This window comes from Musa acuminata, chromosome BXJ1-1 (genome assembly GCF_036884655.1).
Source record: "Musa acuminata AAA Group cultivar baxijiao chromosome BXJ1-1, Cavendish_Baxijiao_AAA, whole genome shotgun sequence".
Taxonomy (NCBI): domain Eukaryota; kingdom Viridiplantae; phylum Streptophyta; class Magnoliopsida; order Zingiberales; family Musaceae; genus Musa; species Musa acuminata.
Genome location: NC_088327.1, coordinates 177,037 through 197,452, shown reverse-complemented (window position 1 = coordinate 197,452; position 20,416 = coordinate 177,037). Strand labels below are relative to the sequence as shown.

The 20,416-nt window shown below is 39.6% G+C and overlaps 3 protein-coding genes across 6 annotated transcripts; 2 read left to right on the top strand and 1 right to left on the bottom strand.

Moving 5' to 3' along the window:
* Nucleotides 1-277: 277 nt before the first annotated feature.
* Nucleotides 278-7,825, top strand: LOC135648880 (acetyl-CoA acetyltransferase 2-like). 3 transcript variants are annotated; one of them, XM_065167166.1, is made up of 15 exons: nt 278-409; nt 981-1,059; nt 1,738-1,836; nt 1,925-2,098; nt 2,177-2,282; nt 2,915-3,053; nt 3,910-3,987; nt 4,064-4,129; nt 4,415-4,500; nt 6,006-6,105; nt 6,272-6,382; nt 6,484-6,525; nt 6,671-6,757; nt 7,002-7,105; nt 7,631-7,825. In XM_065167166.1, exons 2-14 carry the CDS (start codon nt 1,032-1,034, stop codon nt 7,089-7,091), a joined length of 1,206 nt encoding a protein of 401 aa, XP_065023238.1. In that variant the 5' UTR covers nt 278-409; nt 981-1,031; the 3' UTR covers nt 7,092-7,105; nt 7,631-7,825. The 3 variants fall into 3 exon arrangements, with proteins under 3 accessions (XP_065023238.1, XP_065024474.1, XP_065023841.1); XM_065168402.1 differs by having other exon boundaries at nt 7,628-7,825; XM_065167769.1 differs by lacking the exon at nt 278-409 and having other exon boundaries at nt 976-1,059.
* A 530-nt stretch (nt 7,826-8,355) lies between these two features.
* Nucleotides 8,356-11,511, top strand: LOC135679718 (protein NOI4-like). The gene is made up of 3 exons (XM_065193702.1): nt 8,356-8,468; nt 10,640-10,834; nt 11,009-11,511. Exons 1-3 carry the CDS (start codon nt 8,463-8,465, stop codon nt 11,048-11,050), a joined length of 243 nt encoding a protein of 80 aa, XP_065049774.1. The 5' UTR covers nt 8,356-8,462; the 3' UTR covers nt 11,051-11,511.
* Nucleotides 11,512-12,416: 905 nt separating this feature from the next.
* LOC103981181 (phosphatidylinositol/phosphatidylcholine transfer protein SFH9) lies at nt 12,417-18,868 on the bottom strand. Of its 2 annotated transcripts, none has more exons than XM_065165655.1 (11): nt 18,505-18,868; nt 18,286-18,417; nt 17,094-17,177; nt 16,953-17,006; nt 15,662-15,739; nt 15,306-15,359; nt 14,137-14,196; nt 13,965-14,060; nt 13,266-13,367; nt 13,099-13,179; nt 12,417-12,978 (listed from the first exon to the last, which is right to left on the bottom strand). In XM_065165655.1, the coding sequence occupies exons 2-11, from the start codon at nt 18,343-18,345 to the stop codon at nt 12,703-12,705; spliced, it is 945 nt and encodes a 314-aa protein (XP_065021727.1). In that variant the 5' UTR covers nt 18,346-18,417; nt 18,505-18,868; the 3' UTR covers nt 12,417-12,702. The 2 variants fall into 2 exon arrangements, with proteins under 2 accessions (XP_065021727.1, XP_009396091.2); XM_009397816.3 differs by having other exon boundaries at nt 18,389-18,417; nt 18,505-18,863.
* Between the last annotated feature and the right edge of the window lie 1,548 nt (nt 18,869-20,416).

Sequence of the window (20,416 nt, the reverse complement as noted above, 5' to 3'; positions counted from 1 at the left end):
CCATCGACCCATGCAAGGCACTGAAATAATAGTAGTACTACTATTATTAACAATAATAATAATAATAATAATAATAATAATAATAATAATAATAATAATAATAATAATAATAATAATAATAATAGCAAGGAGTTGTTGCAATTTTGAAGTATGTATGTACAGAGTGCGAAATGTACGATGGCGATGGATCCCGTCCCGCTACCCCCCACGTGCTGGGCACTACATATGTGGACCACCCTCGATGTGGTCTACTCCTCCTCCTCTCGGGCCGACCAAGGTGAGCTCTTCCTCCTCCTTCCACCCCTCTCCCCAAAAACCCTAACCCATCTTTCTCTCTTTGCTTCTTCCTTCTTTTCTTTCCCTTCCCCAGATCTCTGTTCCGCTTCCGCATTGTACTCTCTGTCTCCTGGTCTCTTCTTTGCATTTCACCCGTCCTTCTTTCTTTCCCCCCCTTCTCGATTCATCCTCTTGTACGCACGTTGTTTCTATGATAAATTGTTACATTTGAGCTGCTTTTTCATTTCTTTGGCATTATTTTAATCAGATTTCTTGTTTTTTTTTTTTTTTTTTGTTATTTTGGGCGATAAACTTGGCGTCGCTTTTATCTGTTGTGGTTCTGCAGCTTCCTTCTTGTTTCCCTCTTTCTCTATGTAAATTGCTTCTATCATGCCATTTAATTGATTTCTTCTTTGTCTTTTGTGATCTAGAATGATACAACTTTGTATCATTACTTTTGGTTTTTTTCTTAAAGAACAAATATTTGCTTTAATCTAGTTTGGTTTCGGGTCCAAATATGTTTCCCATGCACACGTAACTACCATTTTGATCTGATGCATAAACTTATTGAGGTGGTTGCACTGTTAGCCACGCATTAACTGCATCTTCCCGTCTTCTCTTTTCGGTTCTGAGTTTATGTTGCTTGACTGACTGATGGAGTGATGCTTATAATATTTCTTCTTGTTGTTTTCTTTCAAGACCAGAATAGTGGCTTGTATTAATTATCTCACTTGGATTTGTTGACGGAGGCAGCAATGGCTTCAGATCTGATCCAACCAAGAGGTAAACATATTGCAGAATAAACCATGATACAACATTAGTTTTGGCCAATGAGTTCTATTTAGAATTGCTTTCCTTTGTTTATATACTTTACGGGATCTTAATGACACAGACTTTAGCGACCAGCCATAACAAGTTGAATCATTTTCCTGATCCATTAAGATGGTTGAAAGCTGTATGTAATTTAGTGTGCTAACAAATTTATATTCATCCAATCACTAAGATTTTCGATACCTGAAATCTTTTCCCTATGGAATGTTATGGCTGGTCTAAATGATCTAGTTCAACAAAGATTCTGGATATCATATCTGTAATTTGTAACTGTTGCAGTCTGTTTTCATTTGATACCTTAGTGTTTGGGTTAATGGTCATGAACTAAAATAGAAACCGACTCAATCTGTGCTTATGTAATGTTCTGAAGCTACCGTGATAGCTCGGGAAAATGCTTTTATACTTGCTGGCAGCACCAGTGTCAGTATTGCCAGGCTAAAATGAGTTAATTTTCTCAGAATTGCACAACGCTGACTACGATCGGCTAGTTAAGCCTGGACAATTTAATTGTAAAGAATAAGGTCAACCCGATACAGTTTTGCTGTTGTTTAACATACTTATTATGTGTCAAGGGATGTATGCTTCATTTTCCAGATCTATCACAACAATTTTTTTTTTCATCGTGGACAGATGTATGTGTTGTTGGTGTTGCACGTACACCGATGGGTAGCTTTCTTGGTGCTTTGTCTTCTTTGTCGGCAACCAAACTCGGATCTGTAGCGATTGGATGTAAGACCTATATAATTTTTTCCTACCTTCTCATCTTTATACCCTCCTAATCCGTTCGATATTCTGAGATATTGTCCATATTGTTCAGGTGCTCTTAAAAGGGCTGGCATTGATCCAGCACTTGTGCAAGAAGTCTTTTTTGGCAATGTTTTGAGTGCAAATCTTGGGCAAGCTCCTGCTAGGCAAGCTGCACTAGGTGCTGGAATACCAAATACTGTTGTTTGTACTACCATCAACAAAGTCTGTGCATCTGGAATGAAGGGTACAATCTTCATTAAGATTTACCTAAATTTTTTGGCCGGCAAGTCCTATGCATTTAATGATTATTTTATATTCACAGCCACAATGTATGCGGCACAGAGTATCCAGCTGGGTATCAATGATGTAGTTGTGGCAGGTGGCATGGAAAGCATGTCAAATGCCCCTAAATATGTTGCAGAAGCAAGGTTGGTTGTTTATATGACTTTTGTCCTTCCCTGATGATCTCTCTACGGTATTCATCGGAAAATCACAGCTAAATTTCTGCTCAAAATTTGTAGATAATTTTGGGTGTGTTATGATAGGTAAGTCTAAAAGAAACTAAAAAATTACCCGTGTAACATATTCAGTTCATGGATTATTGTTTTCTCTGTGGATTATCAATGATTTGGTGATTGATTAAGATAAAACAAGGTCTTTTCACATATTCCAGATGGTAAATTATAAAGAAGTTCAGTAATTAAAATGATTATGTATGTTATTAGTGAGATATGGGGAACTTTAGTAAGATTCTTCTATTCAAAGTTTTGATTCTGAAAGCAGTCTCTGCCATCATAGTTGATAACTTTAATTGCACAACCACATATATAAAATTTCAATGGTTGATGTGCAAGACTATATCGGTACTTATGAAGAAAACATAATTCTTTGTTTCATTCTTTTTCCCTTCTTTCTTCAACTAGCACGACAAGTTTCATCATGCCTTCTTCTGTCGATTTTGCACATTTGTGTTCTCCATTTGGTTGGCCTTCTTCTGACAGACTGATTTTTCAAGTGAAAATACATGATTTTACCATTCTTCATTGCAAATTTTATGCAGAAAGGGTTCTCGATTTGGACATGATACTCTAGTCGATGGAATGCTTAAGGATGGTCTTTGGGATGTATACAATAACTATGCCATGGGAATGTGTGCTGAACTTTGTGCTGATCATCATTTGATAACAAGGGAAGAGCAGGTAATCCTTCGTCACTTGCCTATTCCGTACCTGGTTGTTTAGCATTTTTGTTCTCTGCGTAATATTTATGTTTTTTCATGTGAACAAAATCAAGTATTTGGTAAAAGCGTAACATTATCCATGTGCCTTGATCTTCAAGGAACTGTTTACAAGTCATGTATTTGTTAGTAGAGAAGGTTTACTGGTCTCTTTGAGATTTACTTTTGATGTCAGCAAACCTCTTTGCACATATTTGATGTTACTGATAGCTGATGCTAACACACAATGCTTGTGTTTCATTCTAAATACTGTTATATTTATGTTAATGCATCTTTCTCTAACAGACAGCATGTGATCAGTTGTAAGTAGTTGCCTATGTCCAATCCTTGCTAAATTTTCTTCCTTTTTCTGCTTGATATTTCTGTCGTACTAATGTCTAATTCATTATGCTCAGGTCTATTAAAGCATCAATTTTTTTCCAGCTCCAGATCTTTTAATTCCCCAATTAGTCCCATGTCAAAGGTGGATGGTGGGTTAGGTTTCTTGGACATGGGGTTAAAGGCCTGTCATTTACGTTGTTGGGTTAGTAGGTCTATCAGGTTGGACTGTGACAATTGGTCCAGAGCAACTCTGTGGGTGTTTGACATATGATGTTAGTTTGAATTGTCTATTGATTTATTTTCAACATGTAAACATTCTTTATATGTTTCCATGTATTCTTTTCTGATATATTTTTACTCTGGTAAAGAAAGGTAGTAATGTGTAATATAATGATTTCCTGGATAGTTCTGTGGTATTGGCAATGAGGTCTATGTATTGTGGTTTATCTTCATAGATCACAAAATTATCACATTTGTATCTTCTTTTGTTCATATAGGATGATTATGCTATTCAAAGCAATGAGCGTGGTATAACTGCAAAGACTAGTGGTGCATTTGCGTGGGAAATAGCTCCGGTTAGTCCCTCTATCTCTAGTAAATTGTTGCTGAATATCAGGCGAGAAGTTGTTCCATTTGTATTATGCTTTTCAGGTTGAAGTATCGGCAGGCAGAGGAAAACCATCAGTGATCATTGATAAGGATGAAAGCCTGGAAAAGGTAAAGTCACTAAGCAGGATCGCTTACTTTAATCGATTAGCCTGTTGTATTTTTCTATAATTTCTTGTTTAGTACCTTGATTTTTTTGTTAAAATGGAAAGTAGGGTATTTATTTACCATTTCTTTTGAAGCATTGAGTACTCTGTTTTATCATGTAATAGTATGCTGCGTATTTTTCTTCATATTGTTCTCTTTTCCATAATCCAAATTCTTTGATTCACTATTGGATGTTAACCCTGCTGTCATTTTCTATCTACTTATTTCTCTCTTCTTTGAGTTTGCTAGTTTGATCCTGTAAAACTGAGGAAGCTCAGGCCAAGTTTTAAGGACAATGGTGGTACAGTTACAGCTGGAAATGCATCTAGTATTAGGTAATTTTGACTTTTCTTGACGTTGCTGTTGCATTCTTGGGGATAAAAGTTTAAATTGAAAAGAAGCATAAACGTACTACTAAGTATTTCTTTTTCTAATGATCTCTTGCACTGTTCATAGAAGTTGCTCTTCTGTTTCACCGTATAATGAGATCTAAAAGCAATTCGTAGAATAATAAATTAACTTTGGAAAATTTGTTTGTCTGTGCTAATAGGAAACTCTTAAATTGAAGCACACAACGCAGTTCATGATCAAACTATTTTCATGCAAACTCTTCTTGATAGTTTGAGTAGTTATTATTTTTCTGCACTTCCTGTTGTCATTTATGTTCCCTCACTTTCTGACTGCCCTCCGGTGGAAATTGTTATTTGTAGTAGTTCTCTTTGTCCCAGCTTCTACTTCTGATCTCGTAATCCATATGTATAGAACTCCTGGAGGGTCAATTTTATGGAGCATACTTGCTTGATAACTGGAATTGATGCTGAGGAAGCTGATATATGCATACTGTCCATGACATGGTCCTGAAAACTGAAATTTAAAGGATAGTAAAAAAGAGACCTTGTTGCGTCTCATGTTTGCTTGTCTTTTGGTAATGTACAAAAGTTCAAGTATCATAGACATTGAAGTCTAGGGTCACTGGTACAGATCATATCCGGTCAACATTCCTCACCTTTTTTTATGGCTAAAAATCATTGTATATGGTCCACGAGTATGGCTTAGTTTTACCTTTTGTTGCTGGACATCGTGAGTGCTTTTAAATCGACCATGTCATGTCGTTTTTTATGTTTAAAATTTAAATTGTTGTTATCTCAATCTAAAGCTTCAGTAGAAGTGATTATGTATTCCTCACCCTTCTATCTGAGGTTTCAAGTTTCTGTCCAAAGCCCCTACCAGTCCCTGGTCACATCGGTATGCATCTGGTATGTACCAACTACCAACATACCAACACATGGTATGCTAGCATTCCGATGGACACGGACCAAAGAGAGAGAGAAGAGGAGGAGGAGAGGAGGAGAAGGATGAGCAACAGAGGAGGAGAGGAAGAGGGCTGTTGAAACAGTGGTTGACAGCTGTTTTGGCTGTCAACAACAGACTGTTGACAATCAACAGCTGTTGCCAGCCTGTACAAAAAAAAAAAACTAATTCGAACCAGACCATGCGTAATTGCCTGGTTTGGGGGTCGATCCTATTTGGATCGGTAAATAACAGTTAGAACACACCAGTTCAACCGAACCTTGCTCCTACGATTGTCAACTCGTTGATAGCCATGTCCATCACATTTTCATATGAACAGTTCACTTTCACGTCATTGCTATTACTAATTGTAATATCTTTGACATGATGTGGGAATTTCATTTTGTTCCTTGTTCTCTGAAATCTGAGTATGATCTGATTCTTATTAAGATTCACTTGAAGTGTGATACTAGATTAACCAGCTAAATTTTAATTTTAATCTTGTATTTTATACCATTTGATGTCTTCCATTTGATTTGATTTTTATCAGTGATGGCGCTGCTGCTTTAGTCCTAGTAAGTGGAAAGAAGGCTCTAGAACTGGGATTGCAAGTGATTGCAAAGATCAGAGGCTATGCTGATGCTGCTCATGTACAGCTTATTAAGATTTAGAAAGACTATCTCGTCATGGCTATGCATGATATATAATTTGTGTGTGGCTTGGGAGACTTATAAATTTATACAAAGATATCATATTTCATCCTTTCTGTGAAGGTGTCCTATAACAATAGAGGCTGAGTTGAGTTTTCTTAGACAGGCCCCCGAGTTATTCACAACAGCACCTGCACTTGCAATTCCAAAAGCTATTTCAAATGCTGGCTTGGAGGCTTCTCAAGTAGATTATTATGAAATAAATGAAGCTTTCTCTGTATGTATCTGCAGTTGCAGTTTCTCATAATTTTGCTCAATCGCATTTAATCCTAATAATCACACTATCCAAGCAGACTAACGCCTGGTTCTCCTTGACAGGTCGTCGCCCTCGCAAATCAAAAGCTTCTTTCGCTCCCTTCTGTGAGTCCTGTGGATTTTATTTGTATCTTTAAAAGCTCAAGTGTTGGAGCTTTACCCATTTCTTTTCTTTGCAGGAGTCTATATGTATCATGTTTTGACGTTACTTTATTATATGACACTGCCCTGTTTGCTTATTTACCCATAGGATAAAGTTAATGTTCATGGTGGGGCTGTATCCTTGGGACACCCTCTAGGTTGCAGTGGAGCTCGCATACTGGTCACCTTGCTAGGGGTATGCACCAAATCTTGGCACTCTTTGTTTTTCTTCTTGATCTGATGTTGGATGCTCAGTTTTTGATGTCAGTACTTGTTTTCATACGTCTCAAGACTGTTGTTAGATGTTAGTGATTTAACAATTACTATATCTAAATGCCAAAGATTAGGTTTATTTAACAATTTACTAATAAATAATTTCATGTCAGAAGTATACACTCTCTGATCAGCAGTGATTAGCTTTCGTTCATAAATTTTGATAGGTTTTGAGACAAAGAAACGGCAAGATTGGAGTTGCTGGTGTCTGCAACGGTGGCGGGGGAGCCTCTGCACTCGTTTTAGAGCTCCTGTAGCTTCATTTGATCCAGTAAGTTTCCCACATATCGTGATATATTTTTCTCTAGAATATTAAAAATTTGTTATGTTAGGAGCCAATGTATCGAATATACCAGTAGAATCAAAGATGGATACCGAGAACCAAGTTCCCTATAGCTCGGTATTGATCTGTGTTCACTTTAGTATTCTTTCTTTCAAGTGACATCAGTAGGTAGGTATAGATAGATAGGTCCACCATATACAATAGATAGATAGATAGATAGATAGATAGGTTCACTTTAGTATTTTGAACCTTGATGATAGTAGCAGTAACAACATGCCCACTTAGTAGTTTTCATAGGTAAAACATACGGAAATATTGATCTCTGAGCTAATATTCTGCTTTCATGCCATTCTTCTACGGCCTGCATGAGTGACTTGCACTGTTGCATGTGCATCTACAAATTGACTTACGACTTGTTCTCTCATGTAGCATTTGCCGAGAGAGCAAGGAAACCTAATTCATATTTATTTGACGACTCGACTCCCCTAAATTAATTCTCTTTATGTGCAGCAGGTGTGTGTGTCATCTGGCGGCGGAGCCTTGGTCCTCTATCCTCATGGAAATTTTCTTTTCTTTTCTTTTCTTTTCTTTTCTTTCTCTCGCTCCATTTATTTTCTAGTTGGCGAATGTTGTGATCCACTCCCAGAAACATCTTTGATCTGAGAAACATATTTTCTCATCATCGGAATAAATTCATTTTCTTTTTTACATTGATCACTGCACTGCATACTTACTGGGATGCAAAATATACGTTGGTTGGAACCGAACCGAGATTTCATTCGAATGCCTGATTGGGGAAAATGGAATATGTGAAATTCGATAATGTTCCTCGAAAAGAAACAAAGGGAGAGAAATAAGCAAAACAAAATAGAAATCGATTCCTGCCTTTGAGTCCATAGAGAAAACTTCATTTCTTTGAGATTTCTTAACAGTCATTTTGTTTCTTGGGGTCAACCGCTGAATAATAATTATAATTATATATATATATATATATATCGGCAATCCTCCCACCACAAACAAAACAACCCGTTTGCACCGTTAAGCAGCCGCTACCGCTTTACCCGCTTCGTCACCGTTCCGTTCACTTGTCCGCACCCGTCTTTTCCTAAATCAGTCCCTTTCCTCCTCCCACCCGTAACGGAACCGCACGTTTCCGTTACGGCCCGCATAACCACGTAGCTCAGCCCATCTCCCCCACACTATAAATACCGTCTCCGACCCCGAAACTATTTCGTCGTTCACGATTCTCCCCCCTTTCCCGCTTCGTTTACCTCTCGCCCTCTCCCTACCCTTCCCTTCCCTTCCCTTCCCTTCTCATCAATTCCTTTTTCGTCACCGTAAGACCATGTCGGTAAGTGCTGATTCGTTTCCCCCCTTCTCTTTGCTTGTTTTGATGACCCTATGGATTGTTTGCAGATGTGTGATTATTTGGTTGGTATTATGGGATTAATCTCGTTAGGGCTTCGAGGTTTGATGGCTGAGATTGGTGGACGAGATTTGCATCGCTCCTCTTTTCTCCTCGTATTCTCTTGTTTGCTCAGTGCCTATCGACGATTTGGATCGTTATCTGGGTGTCGATTTAAACGTTCCGTTGTTTGCAGCTATGATTTTGGTTTCCTTCTGTGCGTATTTTGAAGTTTGCCTTAATCCGGTAGATATGGCAGATATTTGTTACGTCGATGTTTAGGGATTCTTTCAATGTTTTTCGCTTGCATTTCGCGAGGGATTCTCCCTTATGTGATCCGAAATGTGATGGATTTTCTTTTTTAGTTTGTGCTTTTAGGCCGTAAATCAAGATCATGAGGTCTTTCTTTCTTTCCTTTAATCGTTATCCACTTTTGGGCTTTCTTTATGTTCTTGTCGTATAATCCTGAAATAAATGCTTTCCTCTGGATACTTTTTAAATGTCGTTGGTGAAGTATCGCCTCTCTCTTTGCTATCCTGTTTTCAGCCCCCCCATATAGATCACCATATGGTGCTTATCCACATTCGGGTAGTTGTGGTTTTATAAGGTCGATGGGGGTCATACTCGATGGTTTTCGGCATTATTCCTCAGAGGCATGTGTCAAATGCCAGATTATATTTTGACCCATGCTGATGAGCATCGAATTTCCTGCATTTACCTATATGAAAAAATTAACTGCAGCGTAACTAAGTCCAAAAATATAGGCAATTTATGAAGCCACGATGAGCATCCATTGAATTGAACAAATTTTCGGATCAAATATATAAGCTCACATGTTTTTATAACCGAGTATGATCTTAGCGTAGAAGTAGCCAAAGATGTTGCTTTGGGGCTTTTAAAACTTTTTGAAAATTGATCAGCCACATGCTATAAGGTTTCACAATCCAGTTGATGTCATTCTGGATTAGATTTGGCCCAAGCTGGCAAAAACCTTAAGGTTCATTTTCAGGATGAGTAGTAGTTCTTCGTGCAATGATTGCTGATTCCATCAGCCACTCTTAATTGGTTTGTATATCCCAACTATTTGGAGTAGGCTTCATTTATCTTTTCATTCCATCGGATTCTATCGAGGACAATATCAGATGTACCAATTTAGAATAATTTTATGGGTGGATCAGAGGAAGACCAGTGCAATCTTGGTTTGAAACAATAAGGATGGTTTTCATGACCTTTGACTTGTAACATTTCCCTACGGTTAGAACAAATTTGGAAAATTAACCTTGTAGTAGAGACAAAATAGTAGCAAGCCCCATTTTTTTTTCTTTTCTTTTTTTATGCTTCGACTTGGCTTTTGAGTGTGAGGCATTAGATGCAAATACCAAATTTGTACACTGATGGAGTCTATTCACATATTTATTTATATTTTATAATAAAATTAATGTCTAATTCTTTCCCGCAATTTTGTTTTCGCGTGTGAGGGTTGTCATTACTTTTGTTGTGCATCTCACATATCAGGTTATGAGAGGGCAGAGAGGACTTTTCGTTAATGTAGCTGAAGTGATTAGTGGCTCATGTAAATAATGAGATACACAATCTTTATGGGTATCATCCAAACAGAACCGAACATCATGTCCCAATCCCATGTTCTTGGTCGTTTTGCTGTGGAAACTCTTCACATGATAAATCCATCAAGATCATCCATGCTGGGGAAAAAAATGAGAGAGAAGGGAAAAGGGATGGGGATTCCCTGCCTCCTCTCGATTTTCCTCGGTAACTTTGTAGCAATGAGGCAATTGATTTGCCCAAATTTGGTTGGATATGGGTGGTTCCATCATCCAAGAAATGGGACATGAAGCAGTTAAACGCTTTCTTTCTTTAGAAGAATGCCTCCTGCTACGATAGAAGCTTCATTGCCCCATGGCATCTTCATCATTGGTTTGTGTAAATGGACTTCAACATCATTCACTTTTCATTAGTTATAAAAAAAAATGCACATTTGCCGTCATTTATATTTGAAACTTGATATGCACTGATGAAACAAGACGGATGTTATAACATTTGTAGCCTGCCATATTTCAGTAATATCCAATTGGTAATAAATGTGTTTGGTTTTCCAGGAGGACAAGGGTCGGCCCTTGCCTAAGTTTGGCGAGTGGGATGTCAACGATCCTGCTTCTGCAGAGGGGTTCACTGTGATCTTTAATAAAGCTAGAGATGAGAGGAAAACAGGTGGCAATTCACGTGAAACGGACTCTCCCGGGAAGGGAGGAACAGCTTTTAAACATGGACCTTATGCTTCCAAGCCTAATGCTGTAAGTACTTTATGAGCATCTCATGTTAGGCCGTTATTATCTCAATTCCTTATTCGGAACGTTGTTGTTATGTGTTGAAGTTTTGATGGTCAACCTGCAGCGCCTAGATATTATATATATGGCTTGTATAACCATTTGAGCGTTAAGGTGCTTTTTTGTGTTGTGTGTCTGCAGAAGAAATGGTTTTGTTGTATGTATGCAGCACCGGAAGCGTAAGGAGGGTTCATGTGACCGACAAGTTATGGTATTGGATGTGTTCGTTTCAAGTCATTTTCAAGAACCAGGAAGCGCTGGTCCTGTGATCATCTGATTATATTAGAGTTTGTTGAAGGTTAGATGGCATGAGTGGGCAAAAGACCGGAAGCAAACTAGGGGAGATGAGATGGAGAAGCTGGGAATTGTCTTTATATATATATATATATATATAAGAATATAAACATGTACTAAAGGGAGGGGGGGACGTGTACTCAAGTTTGATTTGTCTAATTCTATTTCTAACCTTTCTGGAGTGCTGCTGTTTCCATGTCTTATGGCATGGTTCTTTTAGAGCTGGTGGAATGAATCTGTTGCAAATTGAGTATTGATGATATGCTGCTTGCCCGCTACTATTTATTTCAGAGCTAACTGTATAATAATGAGGGGTTTATGTTTGATTTAACATAAACCGACGTCGACTGCACATATATGTGTATGTATGTATTATAAACGGTAGGATGATGTGAAAGAAGAATTGGCATTCCTTTCTAAATGAGGTGTGTAATTAATTGGAATAAAACGGTAGGATGGCAATGAGAAAGTCGTCGTCGTCGTCGTCGTCGTCGACGATGAAAGTCATCCCCTCCTTCTTTATATTTTTCTAATTATTTATTTGTATTGCCACCACACGCAACCATCTTGACGAATACGATATTTCTTTAATGCTTCGGACACACGGATCGCTTACCTTTCCGCACGACCGAGCATTCCAACCATTAAAAGGCACCGCACCGCCGATCCAGCAGAACATCTCCGAATCCACCACGGACACAAGGCTTGCTTGCTACTTACGACCGAATCGGGCCACCGATAACCGCGGCCGGGAAACCCTACGGCACCATTCAAGAACAACAACGGACTCATCCATTCTTCTTGTCGTACGAATATACGAGGGACGATCAGCAGCGTTCGGGCGAGTTTAGAGGGGCGGGGGCTTGGTTTGATCACCGCTCGGTGATGTTACCTTTCATTCTTCAGCAAGAAAAAAAGGCCAAAAAAATCGTGCTAGTCTGATGGGGGTATTCTTACCTGTCGTCAGCGGATCCACCAGCGTAAGTCTACTCGAGGTGACGTTATCGTGCATCAGCTAATAGGAAAATGGGACAAGAAGAAAAACATGGAATTGTGTGAATCCGATGGTTGTACACACACCGGAAGGTGAGGGGATTTTTGATTAAAAAAAGATTTTCCAGAAGGTGCGCGGTATGATGGGATGTGTCGTAGTAAGCTTCCGCTTCCGCTTCGTACGAATCAAAAAACAAATAAAAGGGTTGAGCGGAGTGAGTAAAAGCACCCACCCGTCAGGGAAGCAAAGTGAGATGGGATATGAAGGTAAATAAATGATCACTACGAATCTGAATCTTTCCTACGACTGCGTTTTAACCTGTTGAGCTCGAACCCATCCTCCAAAGACACAACAGACCAAGCAAGGAGTGAAGAAGACACGGGGGACCAACACCCTCCGCCGCAAAACACATCATCGGATGATGGGTGCTTTGCTTTGCTGCTGCCCACCACATACCGTCGATGGTATTATATCATCTACCTACCTGGATTCGACCTTCGCGAATCCTGCAGCTCCCGGCTAATAAGCATCATCATCATCATCATCATCATGGAGTGTCCATGGCACGTCCACTGGCGTCCCCCGACTTCTTATGGAGCTCCCACCCGATGATGGCCTCTGGTATCGGCACCTCCACGGGGAACGACCCTTCCTTCCCAAGCTTCCCACCATTCTCCACCTCCTCACGCTCTGCTTCCCGCTTCATGTACCTGTACAGCTGCTGGTGGAAGGGATGGTCCAAGGAGTAGCAGTCGGCGGCGCCTCCAGAACACGAAGAACCTTCTCTTCGACAGAAGTGGGGGAGGGAGGCATAGTCCATTATCTAAATACGAAAAAGATGTCAGCATGCCATTGCCATGCAATTAATGAATGCTAAACAATGGTAGCAATAACCGAATATTTTTCTCTCTCTCTCTTTTTTTTCTTTCTTTCTTTTTTTCACCTTCAATAACTCGTCTCTGCCACAGCCCTGCAACACTTGAACTTTCCTTCTCGTTCTTTCTTGCAGGAGTGGCTTCACGACCTATAGCCAGAATGGAACAGAAGCCAGCATCATTAGCATGACTAGATACTATTAGTATTATGAAAAATCCATCCGAGTATGTATACCTTCCAACAAGCTGAAAAGATATATGGAGCATTCACTACATAATACGTCTCTGTCTTCTCTGGATAATTTAGGTCATCGACAGTGGCTATGATGGTTAATAGCTGCACTATTAACAAAAGGAAACCAAACAAAAAACAAAAAAAAACCATTAGATGTTGCTCATTGTGAAAGAAACAATATTATGTATGCATGATTTTCGAATTCATTTGCGGAATTATACGAATAAAGATAGCTAAAATGGATTGGGTGGAAGTGATTGAAGCAAAATGATAAAAAGTAGTAGTTCTGAGCAGTGGAATGAGGAAAGCTAGTAAGGTGTCAGAGCCAAATAAATAATCAAATGCACTACTGTATCATGCTAGAAGAGCCCAAGCAAATAATACCCCGGCAGATCAATTGTGTCTCCCATATCAAACTCATCATCATAGCAAAGTCGGCTTTTATTAAACTAGTACTCTTTGAACACTGCAAGACTCTTTAATGTAAAACTAGAGATGTCAAGGGTTCATGCTTGTGCTCTCTCTCATGCGATCAGCCTGTTCGTTCTTAGGGCACTACTTTGACTGAAGCTCCATATCAATGGAAGCACGACCTATCCTGACCTGTCCTCCATCTACCAGCAACTCAATTATCGTATGCATATGTTGGGGAGAGTTTCAAAGACCTAAGTAAGAAAGGTAATGCATTATGAAAATAACCTTTATCTGGCTCAAGGATGAAAACTTCAAACCGGTCATATCCAGAATTTTATAGCATGTTCCAACATGTCGCCCGTATTTCTTACTCGCAGCAGGCTACAGGAAAAAAGAGCTCGTAAAAGGGTAGCTGGATGCATGTGAAGCATCAAGGCCATGCAATATCCATACTCACCAAGATTACACGATCTCGGTATTCATTAATTTGAATGTGTGATTGCACATAGTCGCGAACCTATGGAAACAGTACAGGAGTAATCAGATGTTGGAAAAAGGAGAATTCATGTTGCAATGAATTTGAGACTTCTTTTTATCAAAAATGCAGTTGAGTACTTTAAGCAAACACTTCCTCGAAAGTCAAAGTCAACGATCTGCTTATTTATTCATGCGAAGCAACAAAATTATAAGTGTATTACTTCCTGGAAACCCTGTTCTTGAGACATGATAACCTTTAGAAAGCCGGTCAGGTTGGTTCGAATCCATGATGTGAATCAATGACACACTAACAATATTATTGCACGAGAAACAAAGACTACATAATAGATATGCATGTGTATATTTCTACCATGTCCATGCAATGCTACTTCAAGGGCAGGTTTGGTGATTATGGAACCAGCACACAGTTAGATGTAAAACTGCAAAATATGGGATTCACACTTATCTTGATAACCAACTCTCTATTCGAATTACTTTCACTTATAATAAGTACAAGTAAGGTGTCGTGTGATGTAAAATTACCCAAGGTATGTAATACCGTACCGTACCGATGTTTCGAGATTGACTCGGTACGATATGATATCGACGTACTGAGCATTATACTCGGGCTTACCGAACGATTTCCTCTTATATTATAGCACTGTAGCACTCCTACAGTGTATTATTATAGTACTATAGCACGGTCGGTCTGGTAGCGGACGGTCCGCGTACTGATGTATCGTCGGACCGGTATATACCGTCCGTACCCGACGGTACTTTTCGAAATTGCATATCACGAAACTACCTACTCATATAAGTAATGGAACCTACCCAAGTTATAAATCATTGTGTGTGTGAATTAAGAATTGATCCAGGTTTAGTTTAATGCTCTTCTGTGTCTCTTTCTATCATGTATCTTAAGACCCATAGCTTGATTTTAAAGCTTCTATGGCATAGCATAATTCATTTCTTATGGACGCAAACAAAGGCAACTCAAAATTGATTAGTAACAATACATATATATATATATATATATATGTATATAAAATTTGATATTGCACAAATATCATGAATTATGTGTCGATGCAAAGTTGAAAAATAAAAATACCTGAGTAAAAACACAATGATAAGAACTGTTTTAAGACTTACAGATGCTTTATCAAATGTGCTGAGACCAGCACCAATCGCAAAAACAGGAAAGCCCTGTCAAAAAAAGGAAATAGAGAAAACACATTAAGAAACATAACTTACATGTATATAACAAGATAGTATTTGTTTGATCTTAATTTGGTATCATCATAACAAGCATTTAGCTTCAGAACAACAATTCACAGACTAAAAAGACAGACACAGCATAGGACCAGTACGTCAAATGAACAAAAATTTAAAAACTTCTTTCATACTAAAGCATGACCCCCAGTGATCAAGAATGTTTACTAGGTCAACATACTAGAAATCAGGAATAATAAGCCAATCTTAACGATGATATAAGCAAAAACCCTTGCCTGCTTTGAGTACCCTGATAATCCTATTAATTGTGATTCACGAATTCCTCTGTATAGGCCTGCTGGAGTTACAGGTTTCTGCATTGACACAGGATCCAGTTAGAAAAAAAAGTAACAGTCATACTGGAAAGGAAAAAAGTTAGAACTTTGAAGTCTCTGAGAGAACAATCAGCCTTGTATTTTTAAGACCTCGCATTGGTCATGATATGAAACATCTGCTATGCTATGTTTTTTCATGACACGAGTCTGGAATATATATGTCAAAATGTAGCTAGCAGCATTCGTGGTAGTTCTTTTTCTGATTGCTAAACTGAGAATAAATTTTACCTTTATGAATCAATTAAACTTATTGTGGCATTTTTCAGCTCAAACCTAAAAAAATTAGCTATTCTTTCTGATTCAATGAGCAGAAGAGAGTTGTATAGACAAAAAATATTGAAAAAGCAAAATATAGTAATAAATAAAGGTTTGGCATACTGCCCAAAATGATATGAAATGGGCGATTCATACCGGTCCAGTAGTTGACTAGTATGCGGATCAGTCCATTTTTGTTGACTAGTTGAAATATGGCCCCGTGACAAGTGATACTGATCATGTATCAACCGATACGGTTGATACTTGTCATGTATCGGTCAATACGGATTGGTCCCAATCAGAATTTGACCGATACTTACCCAAATCGGGTCTAGTTTGATCCCAATGGTTAAATCGACTGTTGGGGCCTCTTTTGGGGCTTTAAATCCCCTTGGCTCCCTCTTCTTTCACTCACTCTCCTATTCTCACTCTTTCTCACACTCTTACTAGTGATTAAAGTTTCTAATCGGTCGATTCAAGATCAAACAAAAGCAACTTCTTCCGGAGCGACAAAGTTGTTTCTCGACATATTTTTCCTCCTAATATCCTATTCATCATTTATGGCTTAGATACACTATTCTTATCTAAATACAATTTATATACCAATAGATTAGGAAAAATCTTTTAAAATAAACTTTTAATATTTTCCAGCCATTTTTTGGATTTTTTCAAAAACCGGTATGCACCAGCATAACGTGTGCTGAATGGTACATGCCAGTCCGCCCAGGGCTGATACCACCGGTCAGCACAGAATTGGTAAATTTTCATAATCACAGAATTGGTAAATTTTCATAATCAAATTGATAAATACATCCCCTGTACAGAATTCCAAGCTAAATTATCATAATCACAGAATTGGTTATCTCAAAATTGGTGTGTTGGAAAAAGATCATTCATTCAATTGACAAGTCCTATCATTAGAAGTTCATAAACTTACAGACAGAATGCCATCAATTTGATTCTGTACCCTCCAGTTTAAACAGTTCACCAGCTGTAACAAAGATGGGCGTCTTTAGCAAAAGAAAGATGTACTTTCTCAACTGCTAAAAAAATTAAAATACATAAAAGCAGCCAATACCATCTCCTGTGCTTTGGGGACGCTCCACTCTCTAGCCTTGAGAAAGCGCATCAAAGTATGTGTCAGATGCCCTTGGTGCATATTCTGCAAACAAACAAATCAAATAAGTAGGTACTTTCAACAAAGTAAACCCTTGATGCTCTTTTTTCCAGTCCAATGAAAAAAAGGTTTTAACTTGTAAAATATATATATCGGACATCTCAGACAAAGATGGATCATTTACAAAACCATACAGAAAAAAAAAAGAAAAAAAAAAGAGGTAACAAGCACGGAAACACAGATAATAAATACTTTGCAAACATAATACCTGCATTCAAACAGAAGAAACCACTATAACATGTATTTCTATCTGTATATATACATATAGACATAGATAAAGGGACACGCAACAAAAAGTTTTGACCAAAAGTAACTCTCTGTAGGCAAGTGCTTATTCTCAATTTGAAGCTGGCTTATGCAACCACAGTACATGCTGCAAGCAGTCGATATCATAAATACCACTCCGATTACTGGCACTTGCTTGTTATGGTTGTCAAAACAGGCAAAAGGGTGTTTATGTATTATTAAGTCAAAGAGAAGAAAACTCAGCCAGCACCATTGGGGTAATTTACAACCAGCACTGCAGCTGATGCCTTATTGCTCGGTAAGATTCCCAACACAGTAAAAGGAACTCTGTCCTACGAATGCTCTTACCTCGCCAGTCTCTCAAAAGGTCAGCAAGCGTGGTGACAAGCTCGACTAAATAACATTTTTTTAACTGGACGCAGCGGTCAAGAATAAAATAAACAAATATGGAATCTCATTGTATAAAGAAACGTAAACTGTGAAGACTAGATGGACCTGCTCGCTGCAAGTTTAAGAGAGAAGGAGCCAATCTGAGCAGCCAAAGAGAGTAATCAATCAGCGCAATTTCAACCTAATGAAGGATGTCCTATTTTAAGTGCATATTACTTGTCGCATAAACCAACCTACCAAGAGGCACTACTCGTAACATCGATACCAAGATTTGCATCCGATAGCACACGGCCGCAAATCAAACAGATTCTTAAATTATGACATGAAAAGCTTAAAAGTAAATCATTTCGCATATGAGCCAAATCGTCAGCTATATCAAAGAAGCATATCGACCAAAACCGATGCGTCGAATTCCGACCCCGGCGACCACGCCAATCCAAGAATCCAAGAAACGAACCTTCGATAAGCATAACCAAAACCAAAACCCGGATCCACGAATCCCAAGGAACCAACGCATAATTCATCCAAATCACGGAAGTTCACTTCACGGAGGACCGAACCTGAAATGTAGCCTTCAGCAGATCATCGGCTGCAAGAACATGAAGAAAACCATCAAGACCCACCGAAAACGAGCGAGGAAAAGGATTCGGCGGGAGGAATGCCGAAAGAAGCAGACCTTCGTCCGTGAGCATGGAAAGCCGCTCGATCGCGTCCTCCGGGGCGATCGCCATTCTATCGGCGCAGGATGGCAAGGAATCGGAAGGGAGGACTCGAAATAGAGGCAGGGGAGAGCGTTCGGGCTGCGATCCTAAATCCTTGGTGCGGAGGAGAGGCAAGTCAAGAAAGGCGTTCGCCGGGCGAGGATCGCCGTCCTCGGTCGTGTTCCACTCGCCACGCCCTTTTATACACCCGTTTCATACGGCACAGGAAACGCAAGGCCCCGCGGGTGGGCTCCTTCTCGCGGGACCCGCACGGGCGTCCCAGTCGCCCCAGCCGTAGGTCGAAGGGTATCGGGATGCAGTAGGTATTGTCATTCGTCGTTGGCCGCAGCAGCGTATGGGACCCGTTTCGTCGGTGACAAAGGAATTTAGGAAGAAGTATCGCGTGATGACGATGATGATGATGATGGAGCCATGTTAAGATCTCTCTCTTCTTCAATGAATATTAATGGTTGGTTATTGACTTGACTTTATTGGACGACCGGTGGTAAAAATGTTTGACTCGAGCAAACTCGACCGGATTAGACTGGTCAACGTACTACCGTCTTGGAGTTGGATTAGAATAGTCTACAGGAACGGGTCTTTGGCACGTGATCGGACATGATGAGAAAGAAAGCGAAACAAAGACAAGTCAAGAACGAAAACGAGGGTCAACAATTCATGGAATTGGAGTCGCACAAGAGACCCGTCGATGATGAACGGAATCCACCCGAGCGAAGCCATTACCTTAACACAGTTATGCTCTATACTTGTGTGCATGAACGAACACAACAGGTGGATTCTGAAAAGTCGATGTGATTTACCAAGTCGTACATACAGATATATATATATATATCATCTAAAGCTTCATTTATTGCAGGCCACTCGTTGGCGAATGGCATGCAATTATTATCCACGGAGCACTCAAATCAGACAGTGGGCATAAGACCTGCCGAAAGGCTGATCTCATAGCTACTAGCCATGGAGACGAGTGGGCGATACGATTCTTTATCTTCTGAAAAAAGGCGACAAGCGAGCTCGCGCGCGTGATGAAGAAGAAGAAGAAGAATCTTCGTTGCAGTTGCAAGTCGATGAGCCAGCGGTGGGTTGCTGTGAATCTCGATCGTGCATGCAGCTTTTAGAGGGATAGAGACGGAGCGAGCAACGCAGTCAGTCGCAGACTAAAAAAAGCATCTCATCAGCTTTCGAGGCTCTCTCTCTCTGGATCGATGCTTGCTTTACGTTGGAAATGAGGAGGCTGTTCCTGCTTCTTACTCTACTCTCTAACTCGTGTGACAAGCAAGAGGTGGTTCTCTGATCGAGTTTGACGAGGCGGAAGGTAGGGATCGACGTCGAGAGAGAGATGTAGATTTTCTCGGAACGACAACCTTTTCTTTCTCTTTCTCTTCTTTCTTTCCGATCTTTTAACGTCATGTGATGGGATACCACGGCAGGAATAGGCATATATTATTGTCACATCACATGGCAGCGCTGGACGTGGATTCTGTGGCCCCGCTCTCTCTTGTATACGACTGCCACCGTCCCATGAAAGGAAGAAAAGGCTTGTGGCCCGCTCTCTCTCTCTCTCTCTCTCTCTCTCTCTCTCTCTCTCTCTCTCTCTCTCTTAACATGAAGATGCATAAACAATATTTTGTCCCGTGTTGTTAATTTGCGAGCCATCACAAGCCGGACTCGACGATCGAGTCCTAAGATGAACAAGAGTTGTCGCTTAGTTTCTTTCTTGCAAGAGAAACAAGAAACATGACATGAGAGGAGGCAGAAGAAGCTCTGCCACTGAAGCAACAGGCACAATTCCATACTATCTATCGTACGCAAAAGTGTGGTAAGAAGACCAACTCATTATTTATACGAAGATGATGGATGATGATA